Genomic DNA, 21,371 nt, shown 5'->3' with positions numbered 1-21,371 from the left:
ATGTGGTTTCTTATAGCCTATACTTTTGACTAAAGAGATTACATTAGTATGCATTCCGCCATCTTGGACTATTGAAATTAAAACGCTGGGAATACTTTTCATTCAGGCAGATAAATATATGACTTCTTATAGCTTATACTTTTGACCAAAGAGATTACATTAGTATGCATTCCGCCATCTTGGACTATTGAAATTAAAACGCTGGGAATACTTTCCATTCAGACAGATAAATGTGGCTTCTCATAGCCTATACTTTTGACCACAGAGATTACATTAGTATGCATTCCGCCATCTTGGACTATTGAAATTAAAACGCTGGGAATACTTTTCATTCAGGTAGATAAATGTGGCTTTTCATAGCCTATACTTTTGACCACAGAGATTACATTAGTATGCATTCCGCCATCTTGGACTATTGAAATTAAAACGCTGGGAATACTTTCCATTCAGACAGATAAATGTGGCTTCTCATAGCCTATACTTTTGACCACAGAGATTACATTAGTATGCATTCCGCCATCTTGGACTATTGAAATTAAAACGCTGGGAATACTTTTCATTCAGGCAGATAAATATGGCTTCTCATAGCCTATACTTTTGACCACAGAGATTACATTAGTATGCATTCCGCCATCTTGGACTATTGAAATTAAATCGCTGGGAATACTTTTCATTCAGGCAGATAAATATGACTTTTTATAGCTTATACTTTTGACCAAAGAGATTACATTAGTATGCATTCCGCCATCTTGGACTATTGAAATTAAAACGCTGGGAATACTTTCCATTCAGACAGATAAATGTGGCTTCTCATAGCCTATACTTTTGACCACAGAGATTACATTAGTATGCATTCCGCCATCTTGGACTATTGAAATTAAAACGCTGGGAATACTTTTCATTCAGGTAGATAAATGTGGCTTTTCATAGCCTATACTTTTGACCACAGAGATTACATTAGTATGCATTCCGCCATCTTGGACTATTGAAATTAAAACGCTGGGAATACTTTTCATTCAGGCAGATAAATATGACTTCTTATAGCTTATACTTTTGACCAAAGAGATTACATTAGTATGCATTCCGCCATCTTGGACTATTGAAATTAAAACGCTGGGAATACTTTCCATTCAGACAGATAAATGTGGCTTCTCATAGCCTATACTTTTGACCACAGAGATTACATTAGTATGCATTCCGCCATCTTGGACTATTGAAATTAAAACGCTGGGAATACTTTTCATTCAGGTAGATAAATGTGGCTTTTCATAGCCTATACTTTTGACCACAGAGATTACATTAGTATGCATTCCGCCATCTTGGACTATTGAAATTAAAACGCTGGGAATACTTTCCATTCAGACAGATAAATGTGGCTTCTCATAGCCTATACTTTTGACCACAGAGATTACATTAGTATGCATTCCGCCATCTTGGACTATTGAAATTAAAACGCTGGGAATACTTTTCATTCAGGTAGATAAATGTGGCTTTTCATAGCCTATACTTTTGACCACAGAGATTACATTAGTATGCATTCCGCCATCTTGGACTATTGAAATTAAAACACTGGGAATACTTTCCATTCAGACAGATAAATGTGGCTTCTCATAGCCTATACTTTTGACCACAGAGATTACATTAGTATGCATTCCGCCATCTTGGACTATTGAAATTAAAACGCTGGGAATACTTTTCATTCAGGCAGATAAATATGGCTTCTCATAGCCTATACTTTTGACCACAGAGATTACATTAGTATGCATTCCGCCATCTTGGACTATTGAAATTAAAACGCTGGGAATACTTTTCATTCAGGTAGATAAATGTGGCTTTTCATAGCCTATACTTTTGACCACAGAGATTACATTAGTATGCATTCCGCCATCTTGGACTATTGAAATTAAAACGCTGGGAATACTTTCCATTCAGACAGATAAATGTGGCTTCTCATAGCCTATACTTTTGACCACAGAGATTACATTAGTATGCATTCCGCCATCTTGGACTATTGAAATTAAAACGCTGGGAATACTTTTCATTCAGGCAGATAAATATGGCTTCTCATAGCCTATACTTTTGACCCATAGAGATTACATTAGTACGCATTTCACTATCTTGGTTTATTGAAATTAATTCAACTCTGTATTAAAATGCTGGGAATACTTTTCATTCAGGCAGACAAATATGGGTTTTCATAGTCTATATTTTTGACATTGAGCTTACATTAGTAAGCATTGCGTCATCTTAGACTATTGAAATAAATTTTTAACTCTGACGCTGGGAATACTTTTCATGGAAACAGACCAATGTGGCTTCTCATAAGTTCTACTTTTAACCGATAGAGATTACATTATTATGCATTCCACCACGCAGTTCTATTAAAATTAACTTTGCGTTAAAACGGTGTGAATATTTTTACAGATAGGAAGACGTCCTGTGAGCTGTAAATATGCTTCGCGTTAATCACGTGACAGCTATCTTCGATAAAATTAGATCGGAATATTGTTGAGAAATGATTATTAGAATCAAATCAATTGGCCTATTTAAGATATTTTAATTGATCTTTTCGCATGCAAAAGTAAAAATATTAATAATTGTTTCATTCTTTTTTAGAACAATAGCCCCAAAGGGATTGAAAATCAAAATCCATTCCCAGCAATAACGGAAATGTACTATGGAAGTCGTATCCCAGCTGGATTATCATGTCATTGATCGTAAATGGAAAACATTTCATCTTCAAATTGAAAGGCAATTGAGAAATTAACTATGATTGAGTATAAGTAGGTATCGGTATTTAAAGTTCAAGGAAATTACGGATTTCATCTATTTACAACTCTGGATTTTTTTCTTTCTCGAAGATAGTTTGCACACATTCTGATGTTTATTTATAAATAAATTGACCCTGATTCTGATGTGAATGTTTTATCTAAGTAAGAAAGCTACTACATAGCGTGAATGAAAGGAACACTCGTTTGTGTATGCTTGTATATTTAGGGAGCGGCTAAGTCTTCTTTCTTTTCCTTACTTTTTTAAATAAACACTCATACAACGAAGAGGTTTATTTAGTCAGCTTATGAATAACCAAGCTCATAACTAAAATAACCGAAAGACAGTATTTTGAGCAGATGGTCGTAATAATTAACAGGTACTCACGACAAATAGTGGCGTGATATGTTTACGTGGCTCATTTGGAATCTGCGTTACAACTTAGTCACGTCACTTTGTGTCGTCAAATGTGACAAGACAATGACATTGCTCTGAACGCATGTGCTGTGACTGCCTTACGTTGCGTAACATGTTATTTTTTTAAAATGATTATAACATTGTAGCCTTTCCAAAAACATTTGTCACAAACCACAATTATCAAAGAAAAGCGCGGCATAATCTTAATGACAATCTTCAGTGTTTATCAGTGGGTGTGTTCATCTTTCGATACATCGAATGATCAAATCGATATTCAAATATGGAAGACCTCATATGGCCTGAAATTGAATCTACAATTCTTTGCATAAGATACGATAGCTCCACTGCTGAGTTATCGTGCTTCTCTTTAATAGCATTTTTGACAAAGTCCAAGATAAAGTTAAAAGCAGAAGAAGATTATCCTGTATAGAGGCGACCATTTAACCCCAAGAGGCAATTATACCTTCATTTTATCTTATTTCATCTATAACTTATCTCATAATAAATAAATAAATAAATAGATAAATAAATAACGAAAACTTTTATACAAAATAAATATAACTTACCCAGTTCCAATAACACCGGGGGCAAGTGGTGGTTGATTTGGTGTCACAGGAGCTTGAGGCAGTCTGCTGTACCCGAATCCTTGTCCGGCCGTCGGTGTCACAGCCGCCCCTGGCTGGGATTCTGTTTGGAAAAGGTTGATGTAAGTCCTTTTCCCATCAATTGAAACAAAATGTTGAGTGCCACCAGCTGAAGTGATGACCTCACCTCCAGGAAGTCGAACATTGTCGACTTCCACTGTAAAAATAATTATAAGACTGTCTTTGTTAATTGGACGTTCCCATGCTTTGCGAGAGCTCAAACTTTATATTATCACTTTGCAGAGTACTGAAGCTCATACACTATTCCCTATATAGTTATCGATATTACTAATACTTCTTGTGCTACAACAAGTATGAAAGGTGTACTAATAAAACCTTTATTTATTCGTATTCTTGTTTACATAATTACACTTACTGTAAAATCGAGAAAAGTAACTATATTTTGTAACTATAACATCTAGAAAATATACTGAACTGAAACAGCAATGTACGGTGTTTCAGAAGGAATAGTATATATTTTAACTGCTGTAAAAAATATTGATGATTGAATAAAAAGAAAAGTACACTATCACATTCAAAAATATTGTCCATGCTTCAGAGAATACGTTACTATGAACATGAAATCGAGAAAATTTAAATGCCATTTCTTTTATACTTCTTCTTTGGAAAGTTTCAAAAATATCTCAAATATTGTAATAAATCATCATTTCCATTCTGTTACATAAAGTCTACTATCATCTTTCATTACATTACTTATCCCTAAAATAACAAATAGTGTTCAACTAGAAATATGAAATCAATTTTCAATTTTCGTTGTCTCTATATGCTTTAAATTTAACAATAGACATCTTTCATTGCATTGCTTAAAAAAATCGAAGACTTAACGCTGCAAATACAAAAACTCTACATTTACATACGTACTACTTACATTAAATTGAGTCCTAAGTGTATATTAGTACATAATGTTGATGAATTTTCTTGGTATTCTTTTATAGAACTATCAAGTTATTGCTTTCTTTCTTTAAAATGAAATGAAATCTTTGAGTTTTACGTCCAACGCTTATGCCGGTTAGGCTAAAGGAGACGGTGATGATGAGTAATGAATGAAATAGTGGAATGAAGAAAGTGGGAGGAACGGGACAACCTCGAGGAAACCCACGCACACGGTGTTTGTACACCACAAAGTTCACTTGGCGGGGGCTAGGATCGAACCCGGGACCCCAAGCACCAGAGGTGAACGTTCTACCACTGAGCCACCGCAGCCCGCTTTCTTTCTTTATTTCTATGAATGTATTAGCTCAAAATGCATTCTTTCAATTGATTTTATTTACACGCAAAACAAGAATCTGAATCACGATAGTGACATTAAACATACTACCGCCTGCCATTCGCCTTTTGAAGTTTTTAACATTTCTATCTAGTACTTCTTCTAACATGTTAGCTGCAAGTAACGAAAATCGTAATGTGTTACACAGTATATAACTCAAAACATCGTTTGTTCATCTATCCTTGTCCAATCAAAAGGATTTTTTTTTTTTTTTTTTTTTTTTTTTTTTGTCAGTCTTTCTTACCAGCATTTTGTATATGATTTCTTCGAGTATCACGATTCTGTATTAATGCACGCAAAGAATTGCAAGTAGACAAAATTGTTTTCCTTAAGCAGAGCTTAAACTCAATGATATTTGAAGGAGAACATGTTATTTTCTCACAGTATATCTTCTATACAACTTTGTATTTTAAAAAGAAGAGAGAAAAAGAATTTAAAAATTACACAATAGCTCAAAAGAAAAGAAAGACGAAAAACAACAGGTTTGACCTGTTCTGTAGTAACATTGTCTTCCACTTAGAAATAGTCTTTTAGCAACATATAATTTAATCACTTAAAATAGATCTTCTCAGTAATGAACGAGCTAAGTGTTCAATCTTACTGTAATGAATGACAGTGTGTTAGTAGAATGTTTAAAAACATGAAGTGAAGAAATAGAATGATTATCATTATCATTCTATCTTATTTCTCAGAATGAAAACATTAAGTAAGCATTATTCAAACTGTTTCCGATACAAATCTTTCCCTTTTAAATATTCAATACACAAAGTAATCAAATTTTATATATATACTTGTGAACTTCTTTACAAAATACTAATCAATATTGTTGTCAACTACAATTTCAATTTTGGTTGTAGCATCTCCGTTGCTTTGTTTAGTTTGAAAACACTGAAAATGTGTCTAAAGATAATGAAAAGAACAGATATGCCATCGTAATCTAATTTTTTTAATTCTTAGAAGACCCTAAGAGATCAACTATATGTGAAAATAAATGAAACAGTTGATGCAAAATAAAAAAAAAAATGGCTTCAGTCAAACAAGCTTAGTTTTGAAAAAAAAAATAAGAAAAATATTGCACTTTTGAAACTATAAAATCAAAATTAACTTTTTTTTTTGTTAGATAACAATTGCATTAATCGAATGCTTTATAGGAAAACCATTTTTATGGTCACTGCCATGGTTTAAAAAAAAAAAAAAAAAAAAAAAAGAGAGAATTTTCGCTGTGGACTGAAGCTGTTTTTGCATGTAAATTGTAGACGAAGCCCTGTGTGCAAGGGCGCCCATCAGGGTGGGCAAGGTGGGACGTTCGCACCCCCTCCCCAAGAGGAAATTGTACTTGGGAATATTGAAAACCCAATAGGATTTTTACATTAGTTACAGCAAAATTTGAAACTATATTTGAAACATCGCTTATACTTGCCCTTCCTTGGAAACCACAACATGGGTGCCCTTGCCTGTATGCATGTAATTTCATTTAGTTATTATGTTTTGCTCTTTTCTAACATAAAATTTGTGTTAAGACTTTTTTTTTTTTTTTTTTTGCCAGGTTCCAGACAATGCAGGTCTACCAACCGAATGAGACGAAATCAATAGCTATTGCCAATGACATATAAAACAAATATAATTCTCCATGCAGAAAGGGCTTCAGTCACTGACTCAATCCTATGCTGCCTACAATAATCGAAGTTGACATCTGTTTATAAAATGTTAGACCAATGAAACTGAAGCTCTTTATGCATAGAAACTCAATAAATGTACCCAATAGGAACAAAAATCCGATGTTAACTCAATTTCGCCATTTGCTGACTGAAGCCCTTTTTGAATGAACTAATTCAAATACAAAGAGAAGTAAGTATTTTTAAAAAAAAGAAATATTAAAACCATTTTAAATCGTTACATGAATTGTTACATATTTTTACATAAACTAAAAGACGAAAGATTTTTTTTAAGTGTGATAAAAATATATATGTATATTAAATTAAAGAATATTGCCCATTAATTGTATTCCCTACTTTCACTTTAAAGATAATAACAGAACAAAATACATTAAATTTTGACTTCGTGGCCAAATACTATCCACTACTTCCAGTAAGGCTAGTACGGTACTTGACTATTTTCGTTAATGGAAAACGACATTAAATTTCACTGAAATAATATTTATATGTTAGTAGATGAATCTGGATATTTTTACTATTATTAATGTTTATGCAACATAAATACTACACGAATATTTCCCTTGTTCACAGACAAATTAATTCAATAAAAACGAAAACACATGTTTGATTTGCATGTATACTTAACGATAACGTGTATTAAAAGTTAAAACATTAAAATACCTTAGAAAAGTAACTTTATATATACTTTGCTAAATATTAATAGTATTTAGTGTTCACACAGCAAATTTAATTCTAATATTAAGCATCTTTATGACACATTTTTAAAACTTAAATATTAGTATTTTCACTTCCTATTTGCTTGCTACATTTAATGATTTTTATGTATATTTCAAGCTCTGCATTGTAAGAAATACGATACATATATGAATCAATTTTCACTTTACCCACTTTGATCTCAACTTATAGTTCAAATTGTAAAAGCATAACATTGGTAACAGTAAAACCATATTGATTTGACTTAGTAAATATACATAAAAAGCTCTATCTACATTTAAAATATACTCAGTTTACGAAATGTATCGCAGAATCGCGAAGGCAACAAATAATTACCACATTCTACTGTCTCATTTATTTAACTCAACGTGTATTAGTTCACAGAATATCAACGGATTCTTGTACCTCTGAACTTCATAAAATGACCACATAAGCCAAAAACGGGTTCTGAGGTATAAAATTAAATATAGTTCTCTATAGTTCTTCTTACCTATAAGCAGCATACCTATAAGATATATATTAAGTACAAACTGCTTGCAAATATCATAAACTTAGATTCTATACGAAATTTTTTTTCTTGACCACATATTATAATAGCATTCGAACTTAAACTTTAACTAGCAATTCTACCCTAAAGTCAAAGCAATATTTATTTACTGTACCGAATGATTCTATTTGTATTTAAAATAAAATCTCATTGAGCTAATAAATATAGATATATCTGAGGCGCATCCAGAAAGTAAGTTTCCCAAAGGCCTTGAGCAGAAACAAAACACAATTGAATGGAAACATTTATTGTACCAGATACAGGATGTGTTTAGCTATTTTTCAATATATTCACCACCGGAATTCAGACATTTGCCCTACCATGGGACCAACTTGTCTATACCTGTATCATAAAACTCGGCCACCTGAAAATGGAACCACTGTTTGACAACCTCCTTCGCCTTTCCGTCATTCTGAAAATGCTGATCCTGACCTGACAGGAATTTCTTGAGGTGTAAGAACACATGGTAATCGCTCGGAGCGAGGTCCGGGCTATACGGTAAACGATCCAAAATGTCCCAGCCGAACTGCTGTAGGAGATCTGTTGTCTGGCGAGCTGTGTATGGGCGGGCATTATCGTGCAGCAGGACAACATCAGCACTAAGTATCCCGCGCCTACCTAGCACAGCTGACGATGGATTTCAATCGGCGTTATGTCCTGTGCATTCAAAAACTTTATCACTGCTCGCACTTCACACGCGGCGGGAGCTGGGATAGGAACGTTCACCTCCAACCACTGCCATGATGCTACTGAGAGCACTAGAGAAAATCTGCTGACGCATGTGCCATGCTAATACCTTACTCTCTCACGTACACGCAATCGCTTTTCAAGACATACGGTTTCCTAGCTACGGGACGCCTGGTAAAGTTACTCTCTGGATACGCCTCATTTATATATATATATATATATATATATATATATATATATATATATATATATATATATATATATATATATATATATATATATATATATATATATAAAATATATATATATATATATATATATATATATCGAAAACCCTACTCTTCCATTAAAAAAATAATGTAAGAAACCATTTACTTACAAAAAAACTTACACAAAGAAAAATAAGAAAATTGACAAAAAAGACAAAAAGTATTGTGTATATATATATACCTAGTACATAATTATTTTTCTTCTGTATTTTAATTTTCACTTTTCCATATTTTTCCTATTGTAAATTCCTTTATAACTTAGTATTGATTTCTTACATTACTATTGAAGAAAAAAAATAATCAAGCTTCCGAAAAGGTTTTAGTTCAACATGATTTTTATAATGAAATACAAAAAGGAACACTGTAGAAGATACGTAAATATTTAACTAAGGCTTTGGTTTATATATTTTTATTATTTTTAGAAACTAAGTGCATGCATCTCTTCATGTGAATACGAATATGTAGAGAAAAATTAGCAATACTTGCCTGGATAAATATAGGGCTTCCCTGTATTTTGAGGTGCACTTCCTAGTCCTTGTATTGCTGAGACCGTAACATCAAATACTTCTCCTAGATGACCTCCTCCAACTGACGGTGCTGTAATTATTTCTGCAGGAGCATGCACAGGACCTGGTTTGTATTCTGTATCGTCAAGCACTATTCCCGGTCTTCTATAAGGTGGACGATGAGATTGAGATGGAAAACCATAATTTGTTATAGGAGGTCGTTGAGGTAATTGAGGGGTATTGCTGTTGATTGGTACATTGTTGCTTGTGATTGAGCTGTCTGTGGGTTGTATTATGGGGTCCTCTGTGGTTGATTTTGTTTCGATCTCTGTTGAGGTGACATTAATCGTCGGAATAGATGTTGATGTGGACAGACTTGTTGCTGCCTCATGAGAACCTTGAGTGGTACTTTCTGTTGCAGGGATCTCGTGGAAAGACGTTTCTAACACAGGAACCACAAAACCATCACCAATATTTTCATCAGCAGATGGTCTTACAGTAGATGTGTCTTCTTTGGTTACTTCTGGTATGCTTGTTGTTGATGGTGTTGCTTGTTCAAGTACTGTCGGAGTAGGAGAAAGTTCACTGGTGGGAACACCGTCAACAGGAGCTGTGGGACGACTTTCTGCTTCACTCTTATCCTTGTCATCTTTACTATCAGATTCTTTTACATTCTGTTCTTTTATTTCTTCTGATCCACCATCTTTGACATTTGAAAATGTGTCATCTTCGGGACTATTTTTATGAGACTCACCATCTGTTTTCTCCTCTTGTGGCTGTTCAGGCGATTCAGTTGTAGTTTGTGGACTTTGTGTGGTTGTGGTAGTAGACGAATTAGACTCCGTTTCATCTGGTGGCTTCTTGGTGGCTGGTTTATAAGTTGTAGCGCCTGGAGTTGGAGGTCTCCTGTTTCCTGGTGGACGAGGTCTTGGACGGGGTCTTGTAGGTCTCTGAGTCTGATTCGGAGGTATTGGTTGTTGTTGAGGTTTTGGTGGAGGATGTTGAGTTTTTGACGGAGGTGGTTGAGGTTTAACATGTGCTTGTTGGGGTTTAGACTCAGGAGGGGGTGGTGGCTTTGGTTTCGATTGTGGAGGTATCCGACCAGGTACTACTTGCTCAGGAATTGGAATTCCAGTTGGAAAAGGGTGTGGGATTGTCGTGGGGGGACGATCAAAAGGATAAGGAGGTCTTCTGGATACAGGAGGTCGACGAGGAGGACTGGTAGATGAACCCAAGACTTCTAAAGGTACAGGTTCAAATGGTATTTCTGTAATTCTCGGAGGTCCTCGATTGTTAATTCTTGTACTTAATGGTCGTTGGGGTCTCACTGGAGGCACAGGAGCTGCCTGAACATTTACATTTCCACCAAGAAGTTTTACAATACCACTTATAATATCCTGTATATCAGGGTTCGACTTCCGTTCCTCGTTCCGATAGTATACTTTCACTCCGTCCACTGTTCTCGCAGTAGTCGGAAGAGGAGATGTCCTTATTGGATCCTGAGGACCAGATTCTTGGTTCTCCTCGTCCGGTACAGTAAAGCTGGCCGTGGGCTCCGTCAAGGGATTCATCCCCTGCGGAGCCCGTAATTCTTCCCCCTGCCTCGCTGTTTGAGAAGGAATCACACTTGCAGGCTGTACGGTGACAGTTGGCTTAATAAAACTTCTTCCAACAGGCCTTAGCACCACTTCATTGTCAACTAATCCAGGATCATGCTCTGTTCTCCTTTCAGAAAGAATTCTTCGCTTCCGTGAATGAGGGGTTTCTGCTGTCGAAAGAACCAATGTTGGTGTTTGAGCGAAATTAATCGAACGCTGTAAACGTCTTACAGTACCCCTTGATGGAACATTAAGATCTGATGTAAATTTTTCATTCTCGTCAGTAAACGAAGAAAGTAACGTAGGTGCGTTGGATGCAGCATTACCATCATCATTTTCTAAATCTGATTGCGTTTCAGGATCTGACAATGATGGAACAGGTTGATCCGAAACCAAAGCGTCTGAGCTGAAACTTTCCATGGAAGTTGCCGTGGCTGAAGGCGACACTTGTACTTCTGGCACATCTCTTCTAATACTTTCGTCTACCTTAATCTGCCTACCGTCTCTACTAATTCGAGATCTTTCACTTTGATCTAACGACACTAGTGTTTCATCATTTTTACTACTTTTAACGAAGTTTCTGTCCTCAGTCAAGCCAAAAGGCACAGATAACGATCCACTAATGTCCCTAGATGATTCATCTAAACTAGAAGTCCTCCTATCACTTAAACTCCAGCTATGACCCTCCCCACTCACAACACTTCTTTGTACAGAAGTTGTTTTCGAAGTTCCCGTTGAAAATATGACATTATTCCCAGTCCACCGAATATCAGGTTGTTTAGGAACTGGAGATATGTCTTGCGTAGATTCTACTTTTGGAAGTGAATTCAAATCTATGGCATTGTCCAACAGTTCTCTGTCTTCTGGTGGAACTCCAAGAAAATTGGCTACCCCATCCTGGGCCACTGAAAACAGAAAATACAATAACTTGTAATTTCTATTACCCAACACAAGAGTAGCTGAAAAACAATAAAATTATTAAAATGTTAGCGAATTATTATCAACAAGTAAGAACTCAAATTTACTCTTTGACCATATATGATTTCAAGAATGATATGATTTCGCCCATATCGTATCCATCCCCATAATTTTTGTCACAGTTTATGAATGAATAAAAAAAATTCTTATATTTAAAACATTTTATCGCACAAAACAGTCATAAAACAATTGCAGAGTATAAAGGTAATAAAGCTGTATTTATTTTCATCTTAGGCAGCAGCCTGAACTTTGTAATATTTCCTTATATAATCTACAAATTCTTGCAAATGTAGTCAAAATTCATAGTGATTTGCCATTTAGTTTTGTTTAATATAAACTAGTAGAATACACATTCTTCGCACGGGAAAAATACGTTTCATTTTGGACATAAATGACACCAAAACTGTCACCAATCAACTTCGGGATCCCAAAAACTAGGAATTCGACACTAATATCGGTCATTTTCAATTATTTTTACATGTCAGTATTCCCTTAGAAGTACAAATGGAAGCTGAATATGGATTTAAACGGCATTGGAAGTGTCACTATTCATCTCAGTGGCCTCGAAAACCACGGATTCAACACTAATATTGGTCATTTACGATCATTTTTTTTATATCCCCGCCTCCCCCTCTCCTAAGTTGTAACGTCAAAGTGAAATGATAAAAGCAATTCCAGGCCTGAACCTCATTTATGTTGAAAATTTGATCGAGATCGGTCGAGTGGTTAAAGAGTTACTCAGTTATAAACACAGTCACTTTTATTTATATATATACCATCATCGTTAAATGAAATGAAAAACAAAGACTTTGAGTTTTACGTCCCACAATTACGCCGGCTGGGTTAAAGTAGCGACAATAATGAGAAATGAATGAAACGGTGGAATGAAGAAAGTGTGAGAAAACGGGAGAACCCAGAGAAAACCCACGCAACGGTGTTTGTCCACCACAAATTTTACTTGGCGCGAGCTGGGATCGAACTAGGGACCCCATCACCAGAGGTGAACGTTCTACTATTGAGCCAGTGTGGCCCCTTGATCGTTAAAGAGTTCAATAAAATTCAGAAACGGGAGATGGCATAAAAATTGTGCCAAATGCCAGAGGGTTGGCAATCCCATGTGTGACTATAACGAAAAAGAATACTAAAACACAACGGTTATATAATATGATACGAAAGTTAAACTTTTATTCTAACCATCTTAGAATCTTCATAATAAAGGTGAAGTTTTTTTTTTTTTTTTTTCTGTCAGAACACGTTGTTAGTTGCATTTATCAACACGTACTACTTTTTTTTTTACTTTTTTTCACTCTTATATATACGTATGTTGCACAGATAAGCATATTATCTTAATTTCCCTCTGTTCCATGCAGTACTTTTCTTAGTTCTCCTCCTTTCAAAGAAGTGAAAGACATACGGCTCTTGTCTACTGCCACTCGTCCATTTACGAAGACAACAATAATGTTCTTCACTCATTCTTTAGATAACAATAGCTAGCATACAGATCGTTGGCCTACATAACCAAAGGCAAAAGAACATTGCATTTGTTTAGCCGCCTGCCTTGTTTCCAGAACATTGTTTTTTTAGCTTTCTACATCGCGTTGTTATTACGTATATTCATTAGTAAGAGATTAAGAAAGTTCCAGAAAAATAGCTTCAATCTCTTGTTTTCTGTCTGTCCCTTAATAAATGGGATACTTCTTCTCTATTTTATCCAATTTGGAAATAACATATGATTATTATTCTGAAGGTAAATGTTATTATTAAGGAATTCATTTGTTTACCTTTCATTTTAGCTTCAGATCTAATTTAGGTATATATTGAAGTAAAAAAAAAAAAAAAAAAATCCAAAATATAACCAAAGCAAAGATCTTGTATTAATAACTTATTTCAGAGGATTGGTAATACTATCGCGTTCATGAGACACATTAATATTGGGTACTGTGTCTGATGAAGGCGATGATAACGTGTATAGGTGGCGAAACTAACACAAGGTATTAATATTAGATTTTCGCTTTGGTCAGATTTTGGATTTTTACATCGCGGTCAGTGTTGCCACGAAAATACCACAATAATCAAATCAGCAATAATCGGAATAAATAATTCGTCTTAGGTTATCATTGCCAGGGATTTTCAAATCTGTTAATTAAATATTATATAGGAAATTTAAAAAGTGTAAAATGAAGGTTAATTTAGGGAAGAAAAATACAATATTCTTAATCTTCATTTATACAAAGATATTTACTGGTGAGATGGTGAAGAACATAGGGTTGCCAACCGTCCCGTATTTTAGCGGACAGTTCAGTTTCTGATCTCCTTGTCCGGTGTCCGGTAAGACCTCTAAACCGGATGTTAAAAGTCCGGTATTTTTTTCCTCTTACTAGTCCTACTCTTTGTTCTATTCAGATTATTTTTTAGTGTCGAAAGGAATCGTTTATCGATGAACATGATTAAAGCAGAGCTTTTTGTTATCGACCTGTCGTGCGTGGAATTTGCTGAAGAGTTGTTGCTGAACAGGAATATGCTGAACTTAGCAAAACTATTAAAGGTCAACAAAAGTGGATTTTCAAGAGCGCAGCTAACACTGCTTCATTCTCAGCTATATCTTCTAATTAAATAATGCATCCAGATCCACTAAAAGTTATGTAGGCATTATGAGACATTACAAGCCCCAGCGAAGCTGGTAAGACTTATTTTTCAAGTATATTTTATGCATGCCATAATTTATTGCCAATTATGTTTATTTTTCCATTTTAATATGATATACTATTGATGGTAGATTACAAAAGTTACATGTGGAGACTCAACTGAAACTGGAATAAGTAAGTTTAATTAAATGTTTCAAAAGTAACTAAAGCTCCAAATCGCTCAATTTTATGTGAAGTAACCACTTTTAGGTAGTTCACATTTCTGACGAGCATCACGTCACAATCTTAAGAGTATATGTACTCCAAGAGGGTGTCCGGTATTTTCATTTTTCATAGTTGGCAACCCTAGCTGAACAGTCGCCATCGAATAAAAATGAAGCGCAACTGAGATTATGGAGATCGAACACAATGTAATTCTGGCTTCATATATAGTGGTCTACATCTCGCGGTCTGGATAATTCGAATTTGGAGCGCAATAATTAAAATTTCGGTATCAAATTATGAACCTCAAAAATTCAAATATTCATCTATATCTATATACCACAATCAGTGGCGTATTTAGGGGGGTGGCATCCGGGTTTAAGCCCCCCGAAATCTTACTATAGTAAAGTATATGAAATACCTTGCAGAATTTTCACATTTTCAGGCAAAGCCACCCCCGAAACCAAATCGTAAATACGCCACTGACCACAATACTTGAACTTCAAATTCTCTCTTCCCGCCCATTCACTCTGAATCTTATATAACACAGAGTGTATCAGAAGTCCGGGGCAATAGGCCAACTCAGTTTATGAAAAAAAAAAAAAATGGGAAGAGAGAAAAGTTGTTGGACGTAGGTGGTTTTCAATTTAAAATGGTGGATTTTTTTCTTTCAATCGCAGGCTTCACAGTGGTAAGGCACCATTTTTACACGAAAAAGCAATATTGACAGTTCAGCAATCTTAGACCTTCACCACATAGGGTTGCCAACTTTTGAAAATTGAAATACCGGATACTCTGTTGGAGTACGTATACTCTTAAAATTCTGAAAAATGTGAACAACTTGAAAATTGTTACGTCACATAGAATTGAGGTATTCGGAGTTCGAATTTCATAACTTTAGTTATTTTTGAAGTATTTAGTAAACTTATTTATTCTAGTTTTGGTTGAGTCCGCACATGTAATTTATGTAGTGTACCATTAGTAATGCATCGTATTTAAAACAGAAAAGCAAATATAATTGGCAATATAATTGTGGCATGCACAAAATATACTTTAAAAATAAGTCTTACCAACTTCGTTGGGGCTGGTAATGTCTCATAATGCGTACATAACTTTTAGTGGATCTGAACGCATTATTTAATTGGAAGATGTAGCTGAGAATGAAGCATTGCTAGCTGCGCTGTTGAAAATGTACTTTTGTTGACCTTTAGTAGTTTCGATAAGTTCAATAAATTTTCCTGCCTTCAGTCTCTTCAGTAAATTCCACGCACGATAGGTCGATATCAAAGTGAATTATAAGCTCTGCTTTAACCATGTTTATGACAAACAATTTCTTTCGTCACTCTGGAGTAATCTGAATAGAACATAGAATAAAAATTAGTAAAAGGAAAAATTATCGTACATTTAACGTCCGCTTTAGAGGTCGTACCGGACACCGGACAAGGAGGCCAAAAACCAAACTGGCCGGTAAAATACCGGACGGTTGGCAACTCTATCATCACACTAACAATACAGAATTGTCGGGAAATGGGTTCGAAATGTCGTAGATTCCCTCACAAAACAATGTGTACGTTCCCCGAGTCGTTTTTACGTGTCCTTACGTTCAGTGCTAATTGTAAACGTTGTTTTTCCATTTAACATTGAACGCTTATCATGTTCACCAGTTTAGGTTCAAAAACACCTATTTCCAATAACTTTCCTCTGTTTCCATTTTTTTCGTATCTTCACTCATAACGGAGTTGCCCTGTGACCCTGGACTTTTGATACACCCGGTATATCACTTTTAAGAGGAAAGTAGAGAGCCACTAAATTTTCCTTGATTCATAATAGTTCTTTAGATAAGAGGTTTTCAGTCTTTCCCACTTATGTGCCACTATGTGTTTCGTGTGGAGTACTATACTGTATGGGACAGAAACATGGACATTACGCAAAAATGATGAAAGAGGATTGGCAGCTTTCGAAAGGAGTATGGAGAAGAATGGAGAGAATTAATTGGGTCGAGCGGAAAACGAATGAGAAGGTATTAGAAATGATGAGGAGAAAAGAACAATTTTAGATATTATCCTTTCCCTTCCTCACATATATCCCCTCACATCTGTCCGCTACAAGTATATGTACGAGCAAAAATCTGGCATAACAATGAAACAAACTGCAAACATTTTAAACAACAAAATAGAGAAATGTTTTAAATTAAAGTAAATGTATCTCGGGACTAGTTTTAAATTGAACACACTGTATTTCCGTTAATTTCAACCCTTCAGCAGCTTATCAAAGTTCCTTTTCTGGCTTACAGATTTTCAGATTTGTTCTTAAATTTCCTAATTGTGTAGTTATTTAGTAGTTTGGAAGCAGTAGCGTATCCAGGAATTTATTTCGGTAGGGATCCAAACTTAATATGAGGGTATTTTATATTATAATACCTAAAATTACCCCTAAAATTAGGCTAAATTTACACAAAAGTCGAAATTTCGGGAGGGGTCCGGACCCCCAGGACCCACCCTCTACGTACGTCCCTGTTTGGAAGCATTACTTATTGAAACAGTAGGTGTAGTCAATACGTTTCCTCTTGGCAAAGACTATGTATTCAAATAAGCAACAACGAAGAAAATCTCAAAAACAGTAATTTTCACAATGGTATTTTTAACTTACTAGAAAATTACCGGTAAGTAACAAAAAATAGTATTATTCTTTTACTTCTGAAAAAGTAGAAAACTGTGGAAGGAAATGATGATAGCTTTAAGATTTTATTTATAGTTGTTTCTAACGAGTTTTGATGAAGCTGGCAACGGAGCCACTGAAAATTATCTTTCTTCAATCTACCTTTCTGCAAGGCAACTCGACAAAAGAACTTTAGCCAAGAATAAAAGGACGTAATGGCAACATTCATGTTAATATTTCACAACTTTTTATAGTGTTTGATGTGGGCAATACGGAGTATGGAAACTTGTTTCTTACTTATTTCGTAAGATTATTCTTAGGAAATACCGTAGTTCAAAGGTCATTGAACTTTTTCACTAGGCTTTCCATATTCATCGATGACTAGTTTCAATCAATTCAACTCTACGCACACGTCATTTGTTTTCTGACGTAATTACGGTCATGATGACAGGAAACATGTAACTTCAAAAAGTTTGGTACAACAATTTGCTTTTGAAAAAAATTAGTGTCATGCCTATACTAAGGATGCTTTAAGCAGATTATCGAAGCTAAAAGAAAGATGTTTCTTCAAGTGGAGTTCGAGTATTTCTTCATTCTCTCGTACAATCTAAACAGCTTGATTCTCTAGACTAGATAGTGTTGAAAATATGGCATACGAACTGCTTATAAACTAATCCTATGGCTTATGGAAACACTTTGTATGGAACCCGACCGTTCACAAAAGCTTTCCATTGACTTTTGTCCTTAGCTAATTGGATCCAGTTTCTACTTCGTATTTCTATTTCTGCTAGATCCATCTTAATATTGTCCTCCCATCTGCGCCTAGGTCTTCCTAATGGTTGTTTTCCGATTGGATTTCCAGTGAACACTTTGAAAGCGTTCCTACTTTCTTCCATTTTGGATACATGACCTGCCCACTTGAGTCTCCTAGCCTTGATAACCTTAACAATGTTTGGTAAACGAGATAAATTATGCATCAGGGGCGGATCCAGGACCGACTTCTGGGGGGGGGCGGTGGGTTGTCATACTGCTACTTTTAAGGACTCCAAACTTTGGGATGGGTTTTATTTAATATATAAAATAAGAAAGTTTCCTCTTCTGGGGGGGGGCGATCGCCCCGATCGCCCCCCCCCCTGGATCCGCCCCTGTTATGCATGTTCTCGTTATGAAGTTTTCCCCATTCCCCATTCCCCTTCCTCTTGAGTCCCAATACTCGTCTCAGGATTTTATTCTCAAATACTTTCAATCTGTGTGTTCTTACCTCAGAGTAAGTAACCATGTTTCGCAACCGCGTACAGTACAATAGGAATAATTATTGTTTTATATATTTTGAGCTTCAAATTCTTCGACAGGACTCGTGAAGATGAAACATTTTGGACTGAATAATAACACAAACTCCGTGTTTTTAATCGACATTTAATTTCTTTGTGGATATGGTTTTGCTCTGTTAATGTTGATCTCAGATATTTGAAAGTATCCACTTTGTCAAAAGTATTATTTGATATTTTAACATATCCATAATTTGCAGTATTATGGTAAGAGTGAATTTTCAAGTATTTAGTTTTCCCTACATTTACTTCTAAATCCATGTCCCTAAAGGCGTTGAATAAAGCCAATAATAATAATAATAATAATAATAATAATAATAATAATAATAATAATAATAATAATAATAATAATAATAATAATAATAATAATAATAATAATATGAACAAGAAGAAGAATAATGTTTTAGGTTTAACGGTCCACGATTATACCCTTTAAACTAAGGGAGACAATGATGATTAAGACAAGTGAATGATGATGAAAGAATTACTGGCATGGAAATGTGGGAGGAAACGAAAACCCACTGACACAATGTTGTCCACCACAAACTTGCTTGGCTCGGGATCGAAATTGGGACCCCAGTTCCCAGAGGTAAGCGCTCTACCAATAATAATAATAATAATAATAATAATAATAATAATAATAATAATAATAATAATAATAATAATAATAATAATAGTAGTAGTAGTATAATTGAAAACCAATAATAATAGCGATAAGCCTGAGATGTGCAGACCACATACTCCTCAATTTTAAATCGTCGGCTTATGGCAGTGAGTTGTATTAGATTTAATCTAGATCAACTTCTTTGACTGTTGGAAATTTCAGACAAGGCTAGTCAAAACATTTGAAGTAATAGCGTAGATATTTGTATTGTCATGTGTACACTTGTTTAAAGGTAATTTCTTTGTTTTATAAAGCAGTTGTCATGGTACTGTAGTGAAAACATTACTGAAAGAAAAGAAAGGAAACTCAAAAGAAGTTTCTCCACTAAATGACCAAAAAAGAAAGGAAATAAAAAAAGCAGGACAGTTATAGACATGTGCACCTCCGCCCTTGCACTAAGAAAACCAGGAAATAAGCACAAGAAAATGAGAATGTTGCAACTTTTTATGTATCACGTAAATAATAAAAAAGCAAACATTATTTGGAGAAAAATGGCAAAACAAGCATTCTTTACGTGAATATACAAGTCTATTTCCTTGAGGAGGTTTCTTTTTCTTTTACTTCTGTTATATTTCACTTCTGTATTCATAGATTTCCTATATTGTTTTAATTCAATTCTATTCTATTTTGCTTTTAAATTCGTAAGTCCGTTTACAAATTTTTCGATTTTTTCGTCACACTCACTATCCTTCTCTTGGCTGTGAGCTAACCTTGTGACTATTTATTTCTTTGCTTAGCTTGTTTGACTCTAGGAAACAAATTTTATCAATTATATGGGGTAGCTATTCTACAGTGTTTCTTCCTGGCATATTTCGGAGGAACTTTGCTCACGTCCTACATCCCGTTTACTCTCGCTCATAGTATGCTTAAGCAAATGAGCAACCCCTCACATTTTGACCCCCCCCCCTCCCAGCAGACTTTCTTCTATAAAATGTTATTCGGGAGGTTACTTACTATAGGACATATTCTGCACGAATCCAACATGTAATCGTAAGTTATCTTAACTCAACGGGGTCAAAGCCTCCCGGAAGTATAATTTGTTGCCTTCAGGACATTTTCTGAAAGGAAGCATGATCATTTATAGAACGATACTATTCGTTTACTAGGTATTTAAATAAATGTCTAAAAATATTTAAAAAATTGTTATCTATTTTCTCAAGAAATCAGGTAATTTGTCATTGGGTCTATAGTCGGCAGCAATACTTACTTTTATTGAAACGAGTGAAATTTTAAGGCTCAATGTGTATATTATTTTCTTGCTGAGTAGAGTAGCTACGGATACTTCTATTAACCTTGGACAGGTATTCGTTGGTGAATGTAATTAAGACATTTCTGTGAGTTTAATAACAAGGAACAGACAAAACTAGCAAGTTTCAATTACAAGTCGCTTTAATTGCTTTGTTCTGGCACTAGTGAATCTCCAAAGGATATCGTAATCATGGGCGGAGTTATGGGGGGTATGGGGGCATTGCCCTCCAACTTTTTGACAAAAAATAAAAATGCCACCTATAAGATGGCCACATACCAAGACCTCCGAGAGCGACCAATTGGTCTGCCCCCACTTCGCCCTCTCCCAGCAGACAATTCCTAGCTCCGCCTATGATCGTAATGCAATATCAATTGGAATTTTGTGTAACAGACTTTTAAAAATAGTTAAATTTGTTATTATATACTTCCAAATGTACCTATTGTAAAACAAATACTACCTAATTTGAGATTTAATTCTGTAATTTATATATATATAAAAAGTCACTAGTTGCAGTTATTTCAAGAAAGTTATTT

General features: G+C 35.0%; 2 protein-coding genes across 4 annotated transcripts in view; both read right to left on the bottom strand.

The window, feature by feature from the left end:
- Positions 1–21,371, bottom strand: part of LOC145668151 (uncharacterized) — a 180,230-nt gene that overhangs the window by 65,211 nt on the left and 93,648 nt on the right. For 2 of the 3 annotated variants that reach the window (XM_081735737.1, XM_081735738.1), the window contains exons 2-3: positions 9,498–12,020; positions 3,753–3,987 (exon numbers count right to left, since the gene is read on the bottom strand). In XM_081735737.1, coding sequence (XP_081591863.1) covers positions 3,753–3,987; positions 9,498–12,020 — 2,758 coding nt within the window. The remainder of the gene's footprint in view (positions 1–3,752; positions 3,988–9,497; positions 12,021–21,371) is intronic. The other variant, XM_081735739.1, reaches the window with a different exon arrangement.
- On the bottom strand, positions 99–674 carry LOC145669064 (uncharacterized). Its single transcript, XM_081737423.1, has 2 exons — positions 580–674; positions 99–210 (listed from the first exon to the last, which is right to left on the bottom strand). Exons 1-2 carry the CDS (start codon positions 672–674, stop codon positions 99–101), a joined length of 207 nt encoding a protein of 68 aa, XP_081593549.1.

The sequence above is a fragment of the Thermobia domestica genome, chromosome 13, assembly GCF_964235325.1.
Source record: "Thermobia domestica chromosome 13, izTheDome1.hap1.1, whole genome shotgun sequence".
NCBI classification, from domain to species: domain Eukaryota; kingdom Metazoa; phylum Arthropoda; class Insecta; order Zygentoma; family Lepismatidae; genus Thermobia; species Thermobia domestica.
This window is presented reverse-complemented; position numbering and strand designations above follow the sequence as displayed.